The 22064-nt window shown below is 35.4% G+C and overlaps 1 protein-coding gene across 3 annotated transcripts in view; it reads right to left on the reverse strand.

Moving 5' to 3' along the window:
- Positions 1 to 270: 270 nt before the first annotated feature.
- LOC126829848 (pericentriolar material 1 protein) overlaps positions 271 to 22064 on the reverse strand; it is a 37718-nt gene continuing 15924 nt past the window's right edge. For 2 of the 3 annotated variants that reach the window (XM_056102736.1, XM_056102735.1), the window contains exons 15-37: positions 21487 to 21699; positions 19960 to 20169; positions 19220 to 19352; positions 18390 to 18468; positions 18018 to 18195; positions 16922 to 17043; positions 16428 to 16619; positions 16190 to 16272; positions 15714 to 15870; positions 14343 to 14904; positions 13636 to 13845; positions 12985 to 13207; positions 11383 to 11487; positions 9979 to 10158; positions 9376 to 9558; positions 8581 to 8819; positions 8093 to 8228; positions 7182 to 7334; positions 6392 to 6528; positions 4538 to 4760; positions 3864 to 3935; positions 3500 to 3620; positions 271 to 3020 (exon numbers count right to left, since the gene is read on the reverse strand). In XM_056102736.1, the coding sequence (XP_055958711.1) occupies positions 3004 to 3020; positions 3500 to 3620; positions 3864 to 3935; positions 4538 to 4760; positions 6392 to 6528; positions 7182 to 7334; positions 8093 to 8228; positions 8581 to 8819; positions 9376 to 9558; positions 9979 to 10158; positions 11383 to 11487; positions 12985 to 13207; positions 13636 to 13845; positions 14343 to 14904; positions 15714 to 15870; positions 16190 to 16272; positions 16428 to 16619; positions 16922 to 17043; positions 18018 to 18195; positions 18390 to 18468; positions 19220 to 19352; positions 19960 to 20169; positions 21487 to 21699 (3928 nt within the window). In that variant the 3' untranslated portion in view covers positions 271 to 3003. The remainder of the gene's footprint in view (positions 3021 to 3499; positions 3621 to 3863; positions 3936 to 4537; positions 4761 to 6391; positions 6529 to 7181; positions 7335 to 8092; positions 8229 to 8580; positions 8820 to 9375; positions 9559 to 9978; positions 10159 to 11382; positions 11488 to 12984; positions 13208 to 13635; positions 13846 to 14342; positions 14905 to 15713; positions 15871 to 16189; positions 16273 to 16427; positions 16620 to 16921; positions 17044 to 18017; positions 18196 to 18389; positions 18469 to 19219; positions 19353 to 19959; positions 20170 to 21486; positions 21700 to 22064) is intronic. The other variant, XM_056102737.1, reaches the window with a different exon arrangement.

A 22064-nucleotide genomic window follows, 5' to 3' on the forward strand; every position in this document is an offset into this window, starting at 1 on the left:
GGGGATTCCGATAATGAGTTGAAACGTGGCTCAGTAATTGTATTCCATAGAATTGTGACCTAGGTATATTGAGAAAGTAAGCCTTGGTTTGAACTTGATATCCACACAACCCTTTGTTTTAATATCACACTATTTGCTTTTACAATAAACACACAAATATATACCATACTTTAATATTTAAAGCCTCTATATAGCACTCCGAAAAAATAAATAATCTACAGTAGTATACGGACGTTATGACACCCTGGTTGGTGTAGGACACATAAACACCTCATTAAATAACAACTTTAATATATCAATGTATAATATGATATTTCACAGATAAAATTATATTTTATGGTCAAATTCTAAATTTATGGGATTATTATTACTGGTCAAAATAATTGAAATGAATCTTTATGAACATTTTAATATTTCTATTTTCAAAAAAACTCAGAAAACTAATAAATATATTAAACCAATCTGTTGTAATTACTGACAACCATGTAATAAATAGAGCACCTATAATTACGGGAAGGGGGAGGGCAGAAATACCTCTGATAGGACAGTTAGCCAATCAGGAGTACATCTGTAAACATGTAGGCTACTGGACTGTGTTAGGACAGCTAGACAATCAGAAATGATTCTGTACCATGTTAGAACAGCCAGCCAATGTTATGTTATGACAGCTAGCCAATAAGAAATGTCTTTGGACTATGTTAGGACAGCTAGCCAATCATAAATAATTCTGGAATACCTAAGGACCACAAGCCAATCAGGAAAAAATTATAGACTATGTTTGGGCCACAGATTAATATAAAGTGACTCTGGGCTATGTTGGGACAGCTAGCCAATAAGAAATGACTTGGATTTGTTAGAACTACTAGCCAATCAAAAATGACTCTGGACAGCTAACGATTCTCTCTCTATCACCTGAACTCAAAATACATGTGTGTCAGTAAATACAATCAACTGCTTTCACGGCAAATCGCAAATATTAAAGGATATTTAATGAAGACTGAACACAAACTGAAGCATAATTTTACAACTCTTTAAATAAACCAAAGAACACTGTTCACACTGCCAAGATTATAATTTATATTAAATAAAGCAAGTTAACTCAACTTCATTCAGACAATAAATAGTCCAAACATCATAAAATACAAAAATAACAAATCTAGAACAAGTAGTAACATATACATAGGCAATTTTGTTGACAAACTTAATCACATTTGTAAAGTAAGCCACACAAAGCATCCATATACACCCACATACCAGCTTTGCCTTGAACAAAAAGAGATTGCCATAGGCAAGGGGGAATCTACTCTCGAAAAATCATGGAGAACTTTCTCAGCCAATACTGGGATCCCTAGGATCCAACTCCAGACCTCTTGGTTACCTGCCCTTAGAACTTCCCTTGCAAAATGATGAACGGATGAGTCTTGTCTTTAACGACAGGTGGTGGTAAAAAACAGTGGTCGACACCCTTTAAATAACTTATTCAATTTATTGTGGGATCATTATGCAATTTGATTCTTCCTAGGAATTATTTCAGATAAATATCAGCTTGTTTAAACAGATGATATACTTATTCTCTCAAAAGAAAATATCTTTATAATTAAAAATGATTTTGGATTTGACACAATATTGAACTCAAATAAAATTATCTTAATTTATATCAAAAACATATTTTATTATTTTGTGACAATATGTAGATATTAAAATATTCTTCATCATATAAATTATTATTGAAAAAGATAAAATTTGTCCACAAAATTAACTCAAATTAAATCAGTCAGTCAATCAGTAAGCATTGTATATATAAAGCACATGTTAGCATGGATGGAATCAAATCAAACAACTTTCTCACCATTATATACATTCAACAATCAAGGTGTTCCGCAAAATATCTTTATCACTCAAACTATCAAACAATTCAAGTCAAATAACAATCATTAACAGGGCATTTATAGGGTATGTCCATTAATAGAACTACACTATCAATGTAATACCATCAACAGGGCATCACTATCAACAGGGCACTATGTTGTGTTATTGTTTAATATAAACACCCAATAATAAACATTTGTTCTGTGGGTGGCTTAATTTACAAACTTGGTACTAATATACAATGAATTTATATACCTCATGGGGGAGGACTGTATATTTACAGAGAACGAACCTATATTACAAGCCATACAACAAGAAATTATGCCTGTACAATAAATTTCTTCTAGAAATATTAATAAATCTCTGAATCAAAGTGTATTATACAGCATTTTATAACACAAGAGGGATTTTTCACAATAACCAACATCATACAGAGGGAGGGAAACAGAACAGCAGTTAGTGAATTAAATCTAGAACTACATGGTTGATCTTCACTCTCACAGTATCTGTGCCGCATTACCCTTACATTCCAATTAACCCAGCTATAATTAGGTATTGGTTGGGGCAGTGCAAGGTAATTTCATGTAGCACACAATTTTCTGTACGTTGCCGAAATATGATATTCTCAAGGAAGGTGAGGTTTGGTGAAAAAGCACTTTTCTATTACAAGATCTTATGTTTAAAACAGCTGTTACAATAAATACAACTTAATGAGGGCTGTTCTTTTTAAAGATCTGCTGGTTGAGAGGGGAGCTAGTGTCTACATGGCAACTACCCTTTACAGTAAGATCTTACAAACAATATACTTAGTGCCATTTAAAGATTTGTTTAAATCCAACCCCTAAAATGAATAGTTCAATAGTAAATGGAGGATGACCGTACTACAAGGAACAAAACCCAAATAACAAGTTGTATTAGTTTTCAGTCTAGTCAACGGAAAATCAAAATAATTTTAAATCAGCCAAAAAACTCTTGATGAACAGGGAATGGTGATATGAAGTTTAACTAATTGCATATATTTAAAATAGTTGAACAATGATATATATAAATATAAACTAGATCTAATTAATTTCATTTTTAACTAACTCAATTAAGTTTTATAAATCAAACAAAGTTTTTGACCAAAATCTTCATCTATTTTCCAAAATTATCTGAAAAGAATGAAAATATCAGATTTTTAACATTCAAAGTTTACAAATGAAATTGTGGTTTGACATCATTTTCTGCACCAATCGACCTATGCACTGAGCTAGAAGCTAATTTTACATGTTTTTTTTCTTTTAGCATATGAACAACTGGACACCGTTCTTTGGTAGGCTCTCTGTCCTGCACCACAGACAAGTGTAAAGGTCCAGAGCAACTTTCCGAGACAACACCTAGACTAAACCCGGTACCTCCTTGTTAAGTGAGCCAGTGTTTTACTCACTGAGCCTCTGCGGCTCTCGAGTTAGGACCAGGAAACACACCACCCCCACCAAAAAAACACACAACTATTTTAATAAGATTTAATTCTGGGTTTTAAGTAAGTGAAAGAAAGAAGTCAATAATTATACATAGAAAGAATTGAATCTTTATATATTTTATAAGTGAAAGAAAGAATTGAATGGTGATATATTTTATAAGACTGTACCTGGATCTTTTAAAGCATTTCCATCACCAGCTAATTCTTGAAATGTTTCCATGGATTCCACAATAGCAGCGTCAACAGATAATTTTTCTTCCTCTTCCTTTGCCATCTTCTCAGTATCTTTCTGCAGATATCAATAATATAATGTAGGCACAACAATAATATGTAGTAGGACAGTAGATATTTATATTAAAACTAAAATATCTATAATATATGGTAGGGCAGTGTAAGATATCTGTATTATATTATAGGGCATTGTATATTTAAATTAGAACTAAGATATCTCTAATATACTGTAGGATAGTATATATATTCATACGGAGTAGAAAAAACTTATTAAGCAGGTTATTGAGTAGGATAAACTTACTGAGCAGGTTATATTTAATGCTGTAGGAAGATCATCTATAGTAACATCAGCAGGTTCGCTCTCACCATTCACCTGTAAAATATCCAAGAAAATATGGGTCATGTCTTGTTCAAAGTATCTTTTTCCCTCGCCTTGTATGGCTTTTTTGGTGGTTGACCCTGTTGAAGACCAGGTGGGCATCAGAAAGAGGCACAACTTGCATCCATAAAAGGCCCTACGATCTATAGTTCACCACTTGTCCACTCACACTGTAACCTGTGTATCATTTCATCTTGTGTATCTAGCACTAATTTCTTTCACATTTGTTAGACATCAAATCTGTGTTTAAAAATTCGTAAAAACCGTTTAAAATCACCCCAAATCATCTAATGTGTACATGTGTCAGTGATTAATTTTGACAATTTGTGTCCAATTTACAAGTATTTAATTTCCTGACTAGTGTTCAAAAATTAATCATTATATAACAATAATCAATTGGGTTGTTTAATTTTTAACAGTGATTAAGAAATTAAACGTTTGTAAATTGGACACTCATTATCAAAACTGAATGGTCAGATTAAAACTGGACACTTAAAATTTTATATTTCTATAGTGTCCATTTCTATAGTGCCAAAACTCCACAAATATTGTGCTTGTAGCGCTTGAAATATTTTGTAAAGTTTTTCACCACCTACCATGTGCGTTTGTTTAACATCTGTATTATTGTTGACTTTAACATCGCCATCTTGTTCCGTCTTCCCCTGTTGGTTATCTAGGGAAGACTGCTCCCCTTCCTGACTAATATCCCCATTGATTGGTTGGGAGGACATTTTGGCATCTCGAGATACGGCCGTTTCTGAAGGATCTTCAGCACTGTGAGATTCATCACTGTCTTCATCATCTTCGTCACTACCGATCCTAAAATAAAACAAACAAGCCAACAGTGAGGCTGATGTCCCCCGCCGAAATAGGAAAATAATTAGAGGACACATATAAATTTATCACAAATTATCTTTTACAAAGTATTGAACAATCAAACAGTATATCTTTACTTATAGTCTAACAATCAAAGTAGGAGAGTTATTGTTTTCCAAAGTCTCGACCAATCAAATTGCGTATCGCTCTGCTTACCCTGAGCAGAAAATGCTCATTATCAAACTTAGTCAAGGTATTACTGTAATGAAACTATACACCAAGTTTCATCAATCTCACTTAATTAGAACTAAAGTTATCGTGTCCCAAAGCATCAACCAATCAAATTGCTTATCTCTGCTTACCCTAAGCGGAAAATGCTCATCTTCGAACTCCATCAAGGCATTGACCTAATCAACACATACACCAAGTTTGAACATTCTAGCTCAATTAGGAAGAGAGTTATCGTGCCCCAAAGTATCAACCAATCAAATTGCTTATCTCTGCTTACCCTAAGCGGAAAATGCTCATCTTCGAACTCCATCAAGGCATTGACCTAATAAACACATACACCAAGTTTGAACATTCTAGCTCAATTAAAAGTTATCGTGTCCCAAAGCATCAACCAATCAAATTGCTTATCTCTGCTTACCCTAAGCGGAAAATGCTCATCTTCGAACTCCATCAAGGCATTGACCTAATCAACACATACACCAAGTTTGAACATTCTAGCCAAATTAGGAAGAGAGTTATCGTGTCCCAAAGCATCAACCAATCAAATTGCTTATCTCTGCTTACCCTAAGCGGAAAATGCTCATCTTCGAACTCCATCAAGGCATTGACCTCATAAACACATACACCAAGTTTGAACATTCTAGCTCAATTAGGAAGAGAGTTATTGTGTCCCAAAAAGTGTGACGGACAGACAGACGGACAGACAGAAGGACAGACAGACAGACAGACAGACAGACGGACGAACCCATTTTAATAGTCCCCTGCTTTCTTCGAAAGGCGGGGGACAAAAACAATTTAATACTCTTCCAAGTGTTTTTTACTGATCCTAAAAATACTCTGTGTATTAAACGGATCCTAAAAACATAATTTAATATTCTTCAGCTAGAGAAATGGGGTTTAACGTCGACTTGACAAAAACAAGGTAATTTCAGGACTAACATAATTTTATTTCAATAATTTCCTTGCGTGTAGAGGTCTTTAGCAGAGGGAGGAAACCGGAGGACCAGGAAAAAAAAAACCCACGAGGTTGGACAGGTGACCCTCCTTGTCATGTACAACCGGGGAACTGAAACCACACCAGTTGACTCAATGACAGACCTTATACAGCGCGCACGTGCTAACCATTCGGCCATCCACCCTCCAGGTATTTATAAACTGATCCTTAAACACAGTAAGATTCTATTTTACCTTGTAAATGGTTTAGTTACAACATGTTAACTAGAAAATATTCTACCTTGTAAATGGTTTAGATTAATAAGAAACTAAATGGTTTAGTTTCAATATATTAATAAGAAACTATTTTACCTTGTAAATTGTTTAGTTTCAACAGATTAATGAGAAACTATTTTACATGTACCGTGTAAATGGTTTAGTTTCAACAGATTAATAAGAAACTATTCTACCTTGTAAATGGTTTAGTTTCACTAACAGCCAGTTCTATCTTAACACCTGATGACGTTTTGTACGGCCACTCCGTTTCCTGATCTTTATCATCTCCATCTTGAATCATCATCTCTGACGCCAGCTCATCATCGCGCTCCTAAATTATATCAAAACATTTCACATTAATACTCATACACCACTTAAATCTACTGAAAGACATTTTCTATTAATTAAAACAGTCTAATGTATAATTCCCTTTGGTATCATCAACTGTAATTTAGCTTCGATAGACTATCTGACTTATCTTGCACTGTGGGAAGCCTTCAAACTGGACCTGGTGAGTGTAATGAATGTTTCATTAAAACTGTCCAAGATATGATTTCCACTGACATCTATCAACTGTAATTTGGCATCACAGAATATTTGATTTTTCTGTATCAACGCAAATCATGTATTGGTTTATTAAGTCTTTTAATTGAACTCAACTATTTGAAAGATTTGCATCTATCTTAGTGGTGTGCATTCAAAATTACGGTAAGATGCGTGATAAATGTTTTACTATATCTTGACAGTTGGAATTTGAAATGAGTAGGCCATACTGCCGCTGTCCAGACAAAATTTTCCTCATAGCACATTGTATAGCAACTGCCCATCTTCAATAGCCCAGCCAGTGCAGAACAGTAGGAGGTTAAACCCAATATCATTTCAACTTCAAAATCCCATGTCTAAAGTTTTGCAAAGTGCTTTAGTGGAGCTATTGGCTGGATTTTGTTACACTGTATAAATAAATGAATTATCATCATTATTAACCTTTCCCAGATCTTCCTCTTCTCTGGCCGGAACACGTAAATTATTCTGTGAATCATCTTCACTTTCTTCTGATGAACTTTGACCCCTAGATTCAATCTTGGTGTAAATAGGTCGTACTGGTCGATGTAATGGAGATTTATCAGGACTGGACGTCTAAATATAGATCAAACACAAGTGTAATAATTGTTTATAAATTAAATGGGACAACTTGAACACGAGTCATGAACCTAATTAAAATAAACCTAAGGGTTCAGAAAGAATAACAAAAAACATAATATCAAAACCAGTGCTTTCAATTCATAACTTTCCCAGTCAGTCAATATTTTATATATCTCAAATAAGCAAGATATTTGTGTCAAAATTCAATGAATATGAAATGTTTTAGCGTAATTCCAAATCTTTATTTATGTTTTTAAAGGATTTTTTCAAATAAAAAATATAAATATTAACTTTATTATCATGTTTTCAGGTTAAATTTTTTGAATTTCTAATTTTATGACATGTTAATTCACTGACTGACAGATAATTAAGTTCTCAATCAAGAGTGGCAAACATGACCAAAATAGCTAGGATCCCTGATCAAAATACTATTAAATACCAAAATGCGAAAGCTGTGTTCTCCATAAACAAGCCGTTATACTACGATTGGTTGCAACCAATTCCTATCGACAGCAGCCAAGCTTGATGACAATGTTGCAAACATAAAAAAAAAAAAATCCATTTGTAGCACACTGGCAAAAAGCCATATATATAAAATTATATAGTAATTTATCAAGATCAATCTGTTTATTTAACATGAAAAATTTCTGGTATTTACTGTTTACTGAATCCAGCTAAATGTGATATTTAATTAAGCTAATTGTGATGATATTTTTACTGAATCAAGCTATTTGTGATGATATTTTTTTTACCTTGCTAGACTTGTTGGATTGTGTTGTATTGTTTAAACCAGGTTGATTTAAATCTTGCATCATTCTAAAAAACGCTAGCTCGTCATAAAGAGCATCTGACATATCATCTAGTAAATCATCTCCACATTCTCTCACTCTATAAATAGAACACATATTGATTACAGTTATACAACTTCCTGAAAATAAGCCCCCCTTCCCAACATATAATAGTTTTCGTAATAACACAACTTTATGGATTTACTACTTCTTAGTTTATTACATGCAACTTCCAATACTCTTACAGGTATCTTTATCAAGCAATGATCAATAATGAATAATAACCTTACATTTATAGTACATCCATGAGTAAATGTCATTCAAGGAACATATAATAGTTTAATTACGATTTTGTTTTTATATAAACTTTGAACCTCCAAACCTATTTGTCTTTTTTGGTACATTTTATGGATTACTTGTATTTTCAAAATTCAATATCGAACATGACTTACTTTCTGCCTTCAAACCTAGCGAGGGAATCGTGTAAAATAGAGCCGAGTTGACGGTGAAAGAAGGATGTGAATTCCTGTCGACTGTCATTTTGTCGTGTTAGAGACAGAACCAGACGTTTTATATAAGCGAGTAGTTGAGGTGAGCAGACATCATCAACATGTTCCTTGACAACGGGTAGAACTTCCGTTATTATCTGTTTGACCTGCTGATCTATTAAACTACTGTTGATACGTGAATACTGAAAGAAAAGAAAATAAAAACAGGGTTTATGTGAATACTAAAAGAGAAGAGAAATGAAATAGGGTTTAACTTTCTACTTTTCTGCACCAACCCAGCTAGTGAAAACAGAAATATGCCATGCAGTAGGCTACAAGGAGAAATTTGACTAGATTTTGAATTCCAAATTGCAAGTGTACACAGGTCCTATGGAAAGAGAAGAGCAATAAAATGAAATTGAGTTTAATGTTCTACTGTTCTTAACCAACAGAGATGATAATTTGGTCTGGCAATTGCATTTCTTCTCAGTCTTAGTTTAATTCAAACAGCCAAGAGCTCTTATATATATATGTGCATTCCTCAAGTCCCTGGAAGAACTAATAGTCTCCTGATAATTAGAATAAATAGGCATTCAATGCCTCATGCAGGATGGCAAATAAACTGAGTGGTAAAAGACCTTTTGAGCTGGCAGAGATTTTACTTCTGATATGATTTTTAGCGACACATTGGAGAACATACAATTGGTGCATAGAAAAATTGAATATGATCTAATATGAGAATATTTGAATAAAACTAACCATTATTTCTGGTACAGAGCTTTCACTTGTTTGATCTAGACTAGCAGTGGTTTGTTGTTGTTCTGATAAACGTGCTGCTTGCCGTGCTTCACGTACACGATTATAAACTATCTCTAACGATTGTTCATTTAATCTTCCTTCCTCTAATTCTTTTCTCTCCATTTCTCTCATTCGTTCTAAAGCCTGAAATAATTACCATACGTGATATTAATCATCTTCTACAGCCAAGCATCATAATCTCATAAACAAGGAATGAAATAAAATGGGGTTTAACAACCTACATGTACTTTTATGAATAGGCACATGCCCTGCTGTGTGCGTCAGAGGAAATTTCGCCCAAGCAGTGATTGTACGGTCTACTCTTATTCAAAATTCCAACTGTCAAGGGCTCTTTTAAGTGCACTCAATGTGTACATGAAACCTTTTTTGTATTATCTGAACAACTAGACACTGTTCCTTACCAGACCCTCCATCCTGCACCACTGACAAGGGAAAAGCATGCAGGAAGTCCGACATCACAAACTCGATTAGCAAAGTGCATTTACTATATAGTTATTTACAGGAAAGTTCTAGTGTTGTATAGGACAGTTACTACATACTTACCTTATCTAAATGTATAACTGTATCACCGAGAGATTCGTTAGCAAAGGGTGATTCTATCAGGCCTGTAGATGGCGTTGATAAAGAACTTGTATTCTCGACTTGTTCTGTATAATCGTATGGGTTGTTTTTTATTGATCCCTGATGTTTTAACTTCTTCCTCTTCTCTGTATATTCTCTCACCTGTAATTAACCAATTACATATACACTTATTTCGTATTCCAACTTTCAAGGGTTCTTTTACATGTACACTAATCTGTACTTGTGACCTCCAAACGACTAGACACTGTTCCTTGTCAGGCCCACTATCTTGCACAACTGACAATGGAAAAAACACCGGAAAATCTTGCGGAACTTTCTTAGCCAAGTCCAGGGGTGGGGCCATGTCATTGCAAATGTAATTAATTATATTACCATCACCATTACTTTTGAAATGTAATCATTACAATTATTTCTCATTTTAGCAATTATTATTACCTAACAGCAATAGTGAGTCTGATACCTGCTTATTAACATTAGCTAACAAGTGTCTTACTCACTTAGCCACTGCTACAAACTAAGATGGAGAATACACACATAACAACCAGGACAAACTAAACGGTTTTTAATTTGTTTATACTTGATTGTAAGATACCTGTTTATAAAATATAATTTAACATCATGCTTATTACTAAACACAATATTTTATTCATACATATGGTGCTATTACAAAAACATCAACTGAAACCTCTGTATAGTATAAGGCTGTTTCCTGAAGCAATTGCTTTATAATTCTCGAACTTATACCTACGTTAACTCCAACCGCGAGAACAGTAGCATTTGTGACACAAACATGCTCAGATTAAAGGCATTGATAAGATGTACGGCGTTAAAGCGAGATCAAGCCTACTAGTAAAGATGGAATCAACAATGCTACAGTGAAGCCCTTCAGTATAATATTTAGGGGACTGGCTATCACAGGTTATCAGTAGACCCCAACAACAGTGAAACAGTGTTATAGTGAGTCTTTCTATATAATACATAAGGGACTGGTAATCACAGGTTATCAGTGGACCCCAACAACAGTGAAACAGTGTTATAGTGAGTCTTTCTATATAATATATAAGGGACTGGTTATCACAGGTTATATCAGTAGACCCCAACAACAGTGAAACAGTGTTATAGTGAGTCTTTCTATATAATATATAAGGGACTGGTTATCACAGGTTATATCAGTAGACCCCAACAACAGTGCTTTAATTAGTAGTGATTCATTCAGTCCAATATTTGAAATCAATAAAAATCATGCAAAGAGTCATGCTATAATTAATCATGCTATCAAACTGTATTAACAAAAGCAGGTATAAAAGAAAGTAGCTATATAAAGTGTAACTATTCTAGAATTAGAAGACGATAATAAGCCATCACCTGTTCATCATCCGATGTTATAAAACTTTCACTAGGTGTTAGTTCTGATGCTGTTAAATTATCATCACCAGTTGTAAATGTACGAAGCCATCTTGATCGTTGTACCTACAGATATTTTACGGACGTATTACAAACCACTGTTTCAGGGTGATTGTCGTTGAGGTCTGACAGACACAGGTCTGAGCAACTTAGATGAATTGTCGTTTCAATCAAGTATCTCGGGGGGTCCCTAACCTTTTCAGACAGGCCAGAAAGCTTAAGTCAGGAGGGTATAGTGTTTTAATCTGCTCAGTCCTGGTATTAAATAAACTATGGAATGCCAAATCAATCGATTTTTAATCAGTTGTACATATTTCCATCCTTAATTCATTGAATATTTGTTGATTTGGTGTTCCATAATCTCAAAACCCCAACCCAATTCACCCTAAAACAAAGAGCCACTACATTTTAGTAGGTATTTCATGCTAGAAGTTGTCAAATTTATTTCTACCATACAGCTGTATAATGATTTTTCTTGTCTATGAGAATTATTTATGAAAGATAATAACTGACAAATACACACAAGCCATGCTACAAACAAACACCATACACTAGCACCATTTGATTTATAATTCTCATTCATGAGCCAATGAGCCAATATTTAAACAGCTGATAGGGTGACGAGTAAAGCATGCTAGACCAAGAATATATACAGTCCATATAATACATTAACAGGATGTTGTGGTTAACCCTTACCTAAGGGTTATATCACCCCAAACCACCCTGTCACTTGCACAAACTAGTAAATGATCCAATATCTCTGGCATTTTGAGGCGATCTAAAGAACAGCAGTCTCTAGTAATGGTTTAGGGATGGGTATTATTATATATCACTTTTCTCTAATTTTCTTCACAGAAGATGTACTAAGTACTAGACCTAATTAAATGCTACTTCTTGATATAAGTTATATGAAAGTTTAAATACTTCAATTTCCAACTGTCAAGGTTCTTTTATGTGCAAACAGATGCTCCCCAGGTTTTTTGTGCCATCTGAACAACTAGGCACCCTTTGTCAGACTCGGAGACACAACCCTTGACAAGAGAAGGCCGAGTTGGAAAAATCCTGAGGGTTCTTGTTGATCAAAAATGTAATTGAGACAGGCCTATCATGGTTTAGTTAAATAGGCATTATACAAAAGTTAAATGTTACATAAATTATGAATTAGACATTAACTTACCAAGACCACACAATCAACTCTCAATGCCATTTAATGGGTCTGATTTTAATGATTTTTTTTTTACAAAATTTTTATGCGAATCCTTGTAGATTCACAGCGTAAGCTCTTGCGATAATCCTTGTAAGAAATAGATTCAGAGATTTGCATGAATTTCTAGCCATGTAATGGGTAATCAAGACTTTGTTTATTATCATCACAACGGTAGCAATGACAATCAAGGCTGCAGTGTTATTGTAAGACATCTGGGCTGAAAGTGAAGTAATTTGACTGACATTTTCAACATATTCCCTTTTCATTATCTATTTTTTTTAACATTATAGCGAGAACTGTCATCTCTTTATATAATCTTACATAATGCCCCTTTAAATATGAATTTAAATACTCACAGCTAAAGGATCTTCTTCCGTGGCCAGCGTTCGTGATACAAGTTCTTGTACCGCGTACAATCCACGCTGTCGGAGATAATCATTGGATAAATGCTGTAACTCGCGAAATAATTCTATCAGGAAGTGAGGTCTAGTTTCATTTTGAGAAATCAATGTTGCTACTTCAGAATAAATCGTCTCCCGTAACGTTTCAAACAATGACAGTTCTGATCCTTCACCATCTCTGTTTAAAGTACATAATCAATCAACTTGTTATAGTTAGCTTGAGTAAAATGAAATACACTCTCAAGTCCTACTGTTTTACATCAACTGGGCTAATAAAGATGGCATATGCCCTGCAGTGTGCTATGAGGGGATTTCACCTGGACAGCAGTGCTACAGCCTAATCTTATACCAAAATCCACCTAGACACTATCCTTATCAGGCCCTCCTCTGTCCTACCCACTTAGGAACTTTCTGGACCAACACTGGCAGCGAAACCAGGAACTCCAGGCTAGCAAGCCAGTGTCTTACTGAGACACAGCAGATCCCATTTTAAGAAAACATTTAGAGACTGTGTCCAATGACCCTTGAATATAAGATTGAATTTTGCCAGAGCAGCTACAACTACAGATATATAATTAACTAAGCACATTGTAAAAGGACCCATACCTGTTTCTACTCTCACGGAGACGAGCTGAGACGACTCCTGTCAGACTCGTATCTGTATAACCACCAACTGTCGAGGCAACACCATGTCTGTAACTACCCCTACTAACACGACTTCTCCTACTGTCACCAATTCGATTACTTGCTCTCTCATAAGCCTGATTTCTGTCATAGCTAGCTCCGTCTCTAGGGCTGGATGTCTGATTATCTTTACTATAAATAATAAAAACATTCATATTATTTATTTACATATACAGGTCACAATTCTATGGAATACATTTACTGTTTATAGGGGTGATGGACTTTCCGTTTTAAATATTATGAAAATTGTTTTTTTCTTTGTTTCACAAGATGGAAATTTTCGTTTTTCGAGATGTATGTAATAATATCTATAAAACATCAGCAATAAGTGCATTTTATGATCACATTTATTTATAGATTTTTGAATATCCCATTTCAGATTGTAAATACCGTTTCAACTGACGGATTCCGTTATTTCCACATTTTTTTCTGTGACAGTAAAAAATCATCACCCCAACATTTATTACTGAGCAACATTTTGACAAGGCTTCTCTAGTGACACCTACTTGTGGCAAACATTTTCTGTAGTAAATGTAATAATTATTTGTCCACTCAACAGGAACTTGGCCATTCTGGGATGACTTCCTCACGGATATGTGGTTAATGAGAGGATTCAAAATTGTACTTACGTTTTCTTGGATCTGATGTAATCATCTGTGTTAATCTTGGCTCGTACATCGCGTTCTCCGTCTCTAGACATACGGTTATTGAGGTTGCTGTTCAGCTGATACGACTGAACTCGCGGTGGAGGGATTGGACGTAAGTTGTTGGTTTGAGGCTGTGGAGGTTCGTGACGAGCGGGACTTCTACTGACTGAGGAAGGTTCAAGATGTGTGGATTGTCGCACTGAATCTAACTGTGAGAAGGATGCTGGAAAATGAGGGTTCAAGGTGAAGGAAGTTTGACGTGCTGTCGATTGATGAGAGAAGTTTGGACTTGGTGGAATGGTAGTGGAAGATGACGCTACGGGTGTTAACTCGTCTGCTTGGTTCTGAGTTTGATGCGTGTCCGTTAGATATAAACTGATCTGTTGTAACTGATGTTGTAGATTCTGCATCTCAATCTGTTGTATGTTAAGTTGTTGGTAACACTGATTCATTGACATCATCATCTGTTGTTGGTACATCTGTTGTTGTAACATCTCAGCTGGTAGCAGACCACCTTGTCTCATACCATTACCCATAGATACACCTACAATAATAACAATATGTAAGTGGCATTTAGTTATTAATGGATAGCTGTAATACTGTAGTTTTACTCTGACAGAGGCGCCACGCCCTGCTTTTATATTGAATTTGAACTACCAACATTTAGTTTACATGCAGGCCAATGTGTACACAGGACCATGGTTGTCTTTTGCCACACCCTCTGTCCTGCACCGGACGAGCGAACCACACCAGGATTGAGAAAAGTTTTACTCACCGAGCCACTGCTTACGAAAACAGCTACTTGTAATAGTAAGATTATTCTCTCACCGAGAACAAGTATGTGTTTTTGTTTATTACAATAATAATCATGCAATAGCTTTCATAAATGGTTGGCAGGAAAAGATATTTTAAAGTTAAACTAATTACGAAAAATGGTGATCAGGCACATAAACCTTTTAACTTTTAAAACAATAAATCTGATATTGTAATATGTTACTAACCAGTCCCCTGATACTAGGAGATGTTGCTGGTTGTAATAAGTTACTAACCAGTCCCCTGATATTAGGAGATGTTGTTGATTGTAATATGTTACCAACCACTAATATTAGGAGACGCTGCTGATTGTAATGTTACTAACCACTGACATTAGTAGACGATGCTGATTGCAATATGTTACTAACCACTGACATTAGTGGACGATGCTGATTGTAATATGTTACTAACCACTGACATTAGTAGACGATGCTGATTGTAATATGTTACTAACCACTGACATTAAGAGACAATGCTTATTGTAATATGTTACTAACCACTAATATTAGGAGATGTTGCTGATTGTAATATGTTACTTACCACTGATATTAGGAGACGTTGCTGACTGTAGCGTGTTGTTTTGTTGCTGTTCTTGTAATAAGAGAAAGGTTTGTTCAACTTGTTGCTGTATAGCGTCTAATCGTGAACTATCTCCGGTCTCTACATCTCGTACAATCTCTTCAGCTGATCTATAATTCTATAGAGACAGAGAAATCGGGTTTAACTTCCACTCAACACAAATGAGGTCATTATGGGACTAATGTATTGTTTAATTTCATTTCAATAATTCACTTGTGTGTTGAGGTCCATTAGCAGTTGGAGGAAATTTGAGAACCAGGAGAAAATTCACAAGGTTGGACAGATGACGACCCTCCTCCTCGAACAAGTGTTTCAATTCTATTTATACTGGATGATGTTTCTTGTTAAATCCATTTGGATTTTAGGCACATTACCAAATAAACTAAATCATTATCTTATAAATTAAGATACTGATCATAGTAGTAAACAGAATTTACCTCTTGTTTAGATCTTCTTTGTAACCTTGTTTTTCTGGCTGGACGTTTTTTCTGTGGTTTTGCTCTCTGACTTCCAGAAGCTTCTGTAAATAAAAAAAATTATTGCATTTAATTAATTAAAATTATTTAATTCTGTAAGAGAATGTAATAAAAAAATTGTCAGACTTGTTTATTTTACTTGTAACAGGATTCTATAAATTGGATTTGCGTTGCTTTTTTTTTTTTAAAAAGAAAATACCTTCTCGGACAGCCAGAGCTCTAGGAAATGAGGCTGTTTTACGTGTTTTGGGTCGTACATCAGGTGTAGGGGAGGGTTTAGTACGAGCTGCACGACGTTGTCGGGCATCAGCTTCTATCGTGTACGTATTATTATCCGAATCATTTTCTTCTTCCTCTTCTTCTACTTGTACAATTCCATCGCTCAAATATGCTGAAAAAACAGTTTAAACATAGATAGTATGTAAATACAGTTTAAAAATAGATAGTATGTAAAAACAGTTTTAACATAAATAGTATGTAAAAACAGTTTAAACATAAATAGTATATAAAAACAATTTAAACATAAATAGTATGTAAAAACAGTTTAAACATAGATAGTATGTAAAAACTGTTTAAACATAAATACTATCTAAAAAATGTTTAAATATAAATGTTCTCTAAAAACAGATACAATGTGGGTACATAAAGAAACTATAGAAGAAGTACTTATATTGTATGTGTATACAAACGTACCATCATCATCATCATCGTTATTATTATCACCATCACCATCTCTTGTTTCTGTTATATTTTCCAGATTATCAACGGTTGATCCTCCCCATGTGGCCATTGTAGCATCAGCACTAGCACTCGCCCTAAAGAAAACACAATACAAAATAATCAGACCGAGAGAGAAATGCAAGCGCAGTTTAACGTTCACTTAACACAAGCTTGCACGTAGGGTCTTTTAGCAGTTTGTTGGAGACCAGAGGACCCGTAGAACAAGAACATACAAGTGTGGGATCAAAACCAAGCCACTTGACTCAATGACAGACCTTATGGTCTAAAACATTCGCTAATGCCATGAAGTGTACAATGAGGGCAATTTTTCCCAAACCAACAGTGTTTATGTCCCATCTGAATGACTATAAACTTTTTCCTTGCCAGGTTCTCCACCCTGCACCACTGACAAGGAGAAACCAGGTCTATATTTCGTTTCGTTTTTTTTTACACTTTCGATGGCCTACACTACATGAAGATCTGACTGGTTGTAATGGTAGATCGATTCAGGGGTTGTACAAGCGGCTTTTGACCCTATGACGTCAGACATTGTTTAATCAATCAGTGTTGATGTTTCTAGTGGTTTACCCACAGTTCCCTGCATCGCATGCTAAGAACTTGCCCTAACAGACAGTTTCATTGGATAATCCCTCACTTCAACCAGAATGCTAGTAATATAACAGCTCTTCAAGATCCTAGTGTAGTTAAGACAAGTAAAACGCAATTTTAAACTATAAAAAAAGAAGCGAAATAGGATATGTGTTTTAATCAGATTGTTAAAGAGAGAGAGAGAGAGAGAGATAGAGGAATGGGGTTCAACTTTCACTCAAGACAAACTGGGTCATTTTGAGACTAACTAATGGTCTTTAGCAGTGGGAGGAAACCAGAGGACCAGGAGAAAACCAACGAGGTTAAACTGGCGACCCTTCTTGTCACGCACAAGCGGAGAATCGAAACCATGCCACTTGAGGCAATGACAAACCTTATGATGCAACGCGCATGCATTAACCATTCGGCCACCCAACCCCCTGGAACAATTAAAGCTAAACATGATATAATGAACACCTACCCAAAAGCGTCTGTAGAGTAAGAGACTGTATCGCTTTGATTGTCTTGATTTTTAAAATATTGGCGTTTATTTCGATCTTTCTTCATAATAGCTTCTAATTCTTTCTTCTTGGATCGTAATTCTTCACGCAACATTCTCTGCTTTCTCATTTTACTGTACAACTCATCATTAGAAGCAACTAGAATATAGATGAATTATTTTACTGAACAGCTCATCAATAGACACAACCAGAATATAATCAATTATTTTACTGTACAGCTCATCATTAGACACAACTACAATATAATCAATTATTTTACTGTACAGCTCATCATTAGATAAACCATTTGGCCACCCAACCCCCCATCAAAGTAATTAAACAGTTCTATTTACATGTAACAACGGGACCAGGTTCTGATTGGACACGTTTTTTATTTTCTGGGTTTCTATCATCGTCTTCTTCATGATCTTCCTATAAAACAAATATCACAAAATGTCACAGGAGTTGAAAAATATATTATTTTATTTTATTAATAATTTTTTCTGTTTGTAAAGAAACATAATGTAAAATATATTTTATCAAGGGTTGAAATCTTTTTATTTTCTTAATATTTTTAATATTGTAAAATATATTTTTTCAGGTGTGTGGAATCTTTTATTTTCTTAATACTATTTTTCACTCTGTAAATAACATTCATGCAAGTATGTTTTACCTAATCAACTGTAGATGACAAACAAACAAATAAAAGAAATGGGCGCATGCACCAAAAAATATAGGGATCATTCTTAGGGTATAAGGAATAAATATGAACATTTTTCAAAACGATCGATTAAGAATTGTGGCCTGTAGGGGACACACATAAAGAAAATGGCGTGACTCTGCCCCTGGGGGTTGGGCATGCACCACAAACAATAGGGATGTTCCTTAGGGTACAAAGAATAAGTATGCAAAGTTTCCAGATGATATGTTAAGAAATGCGGCCTGTAGATGACAAACAAATACAAGAAATGGGCGTGGCTCTGCCCACTGAGGGTCGGGCATGCACCAAAAACAATAGGGATCATCCTTAGGGTATAAGGAATAAGTATGTAAAGTTTCAAGATGATCACTTAAGAAGAACTGTGGCCTGTAGGCCACACACAAACACACACAGACAGGGGCGACGGCAATATGGACAGTAAACAGTTTGTGTTGTTAAAGGACGTCCCTGCATAGAACTTGCCTCTTCAAAATGTTCGTTGAGTTCTTTAAGTTGATTCTGGATAGCGAGGAGTCTCTCCCGTTCCTTTTTTAATTCGCTCAGTTCTTTTATTTGATCTTTAACGGACAACAGAGATTCTCCTCCAGTTATATCACTGAAAACAATTTCACAAATAATTATATTCACATTTCATGGGACGCCGTACAGAGGTCCTGTGTACACATTGGCATACACACGTAAACAATACATTGGCAGTTGGAATTCGATACAAGATTAGGTCGTAGCGCTGCTGTCCAGGTAAAATTTCCCTCATAGCACACTGAATGGCGCATGCACGTCCTCATTAGCCTATTTGGAGCAGAACAGTAGACATTAAACCCCATTTCATTTCATTTCATCACATTTCACACAAGAGATTTTCTTCTGGTATATCCCCGAAGTATTACTATTAATTATATACAAGCCTGGAAAAATGGGACTAGTCACAGACATCGACAGACACGTCTCCAGGTTTTGTCAGGGACACAAACTAGATTATTTCATTACTAACATAAGGTACATCTTTATATCAAGTTTGCTGTATGTAGGGCTTTTTAGTAGTGTGAAGAAACTAGAGTAAACCTACAAAGTAAGGCAAGCAACCCGACTCCTGGTCACCTAAAAGCCTTGCATCAAACAATGCCACTTGACCAAATGACAGACCTTACGATCTAAAGCACTTTCATTGGATCACTCCCTCAAACTGAAAACAGTTAAATTACCTCTGAGCATCGTGATTTGGTACCTCGCCTTCACTGATGGAAATATTTCTATCTTGTTTCTGTCTTGTTTCTTGTCCTCTCTCTTCCTCCATGCTGCCCGCTAATTCTACGATATTATCTGGTAAAGTCTGTGCCATTTCCGGAGATTGTTGCACCATGGCAACCAAATCTTGTAACTGTTGAAGTTTCTCTTTTGTAGCCTTCAGTTGTCTATAAATAATAATCACAGAAATTCTTGGTAAAATAATGAAAAGAAATGAAGTGAGGTTCTGATCCGACTGGCCTAATGTAGACGGGCATACGCCATACAGGCTTACTCACTGAAGCAACAAAAAAAAAAACACAAAAAGAATCGCAAAAAGAACGATCTAGTGTCTCGCAATTCAATACGGGAATAGTGAGAAGACTGGTTTCCCCCTGTCAGTGGTGCAGGACTGAGGGCCTGGCAAGAAACAGTCTCTTGTGATTTGGATGGCATGTAAAATAAGGTACCATTTACACATTGGCATGCACGTAAAAGAACCTCAGCACAGTTGGAATTCGAAATAAGGGCAGGTCATAGTGTCGCTGTCCAGGGAAAATTTCCCTCATACCACCTAGGGCTGGACGATATCTGAAATTTTCATTATTGCAACATCAATATAAAAATCCACAAAATATTGCCATTATACTGCTTCAAAACAAAAGGCTTGACAGAGTTGGCAAACCCTTCAAACAGATTTCAATAAATGAAATGGGGTTTAACGTCCTACTGTTCTGCTCCTATGCTGGGCTTATGAAGACGGGCATACGCCATACAGTGTGCTATGAGGGAAATTTTGCCCAAGCAGCGGTCCTTGTCAGGCCCTCCGTCCTGCATCACTGACAAGGGGGAACCACACCGGAAAATCTGGATAAACTTTCTCGGCTAATGCAGGGCTCGAACACCCAACCTCCAGGCTAGTGAGCCAGCGTCTTACCCACAGATTTCAATAAAATATAATATTGCTTAAGAGAATATTTTTAGGGAAACAGACATAGAGCTAAGCAATATATTGGATTATAGCGTTATCAAAAATTTATTGTCAATAAAATTCACATATTGCGATATATTGATTTATAAAAGTTATTGTCCAACTCTAGTTTGCTTTAATACAGCTGCATTGTGTATGGATTTATGAAGTAAGAATTCTCATGTATGACCAATCTGATTAATACTTTGTTTCAATAAAATAAAATAATCTTTGAGAGAATATTGTTGGAGGAATGGCGATAATCTAGAGTTACACAATATATTGGATTATTGCAGTATTTTTAATGGTAAAAAAAATATTGTCAATAAAATTTACATATTGTGATATATCGATTTACAGAAATTCTTGTCCAGACCTAATACCACCCGTATGCCGGTCTTAATCAGCCCAGTTGGTGTAGAAAAGTAGGACGTCAAACCCCATTTCATTTCTTTTCTTAATAACATAGGACCTTGATTTTCTGTCCCACCCGAATAACTAGATAATTTTGTCTATGATGTAAATGTGAACTGACCTGACTTTTTCTCTGATTTCTGGTTCATCTCCCCACGGACCTAGACTAGACATCTGTGAATCATTATTAGATGCATTATCTTCGTCGGATTGTTGCGAGTCTAACTCGTATTGTGTACCAGCAGAGGGCTGTGAAATACCTCCCAGTGGGTTCATAAGATTCTGGGCATTTAACGAGGACTGAAATACCTTTTCTACATCTACTGGATGACGCCTGAAAAAAGAAAATAATCAAAATTAATTATTATGAATGAGTGCTCTTTACGCAATCAAAAGCTATTGGTTAGTGAGTTGAATTTTTTCAACTTAATTTTAATGTGGATACCCTCTAGTCCCATTTGAACAATTGTACCATGTGTTAAAATATTCCAACATCTCTGCCCTATATCTCATTCATAAGTGTAAAATATCAAAAATGCATTTTGTTTCTATTTTCCGTGAAGCCTGTATCTCTATAGCAGGTGACTGTACAGGCAGTCAGTATAGAGCCTAGTGGGTCACTTATGGCTAAGCAGGGAATCGAAACCACACCACTTGGCTCAATGACAGACCTATGATCCAAAGTGCACTTGGCATCAG

Source organism: Patella vulgata, chromosome 8 (genome assembly GCF_932274485.2).
Source record: "Patella vulgata chromosome 8, xgPatVulg1.2, whole genome shotgun sequence".
Classification (NCBI taxonomy): domain Eukaryota; kingdom Metazoa; phylum Mollusca; class Gastropoda; family Patellidae; genus Patella; species Patella vulgata.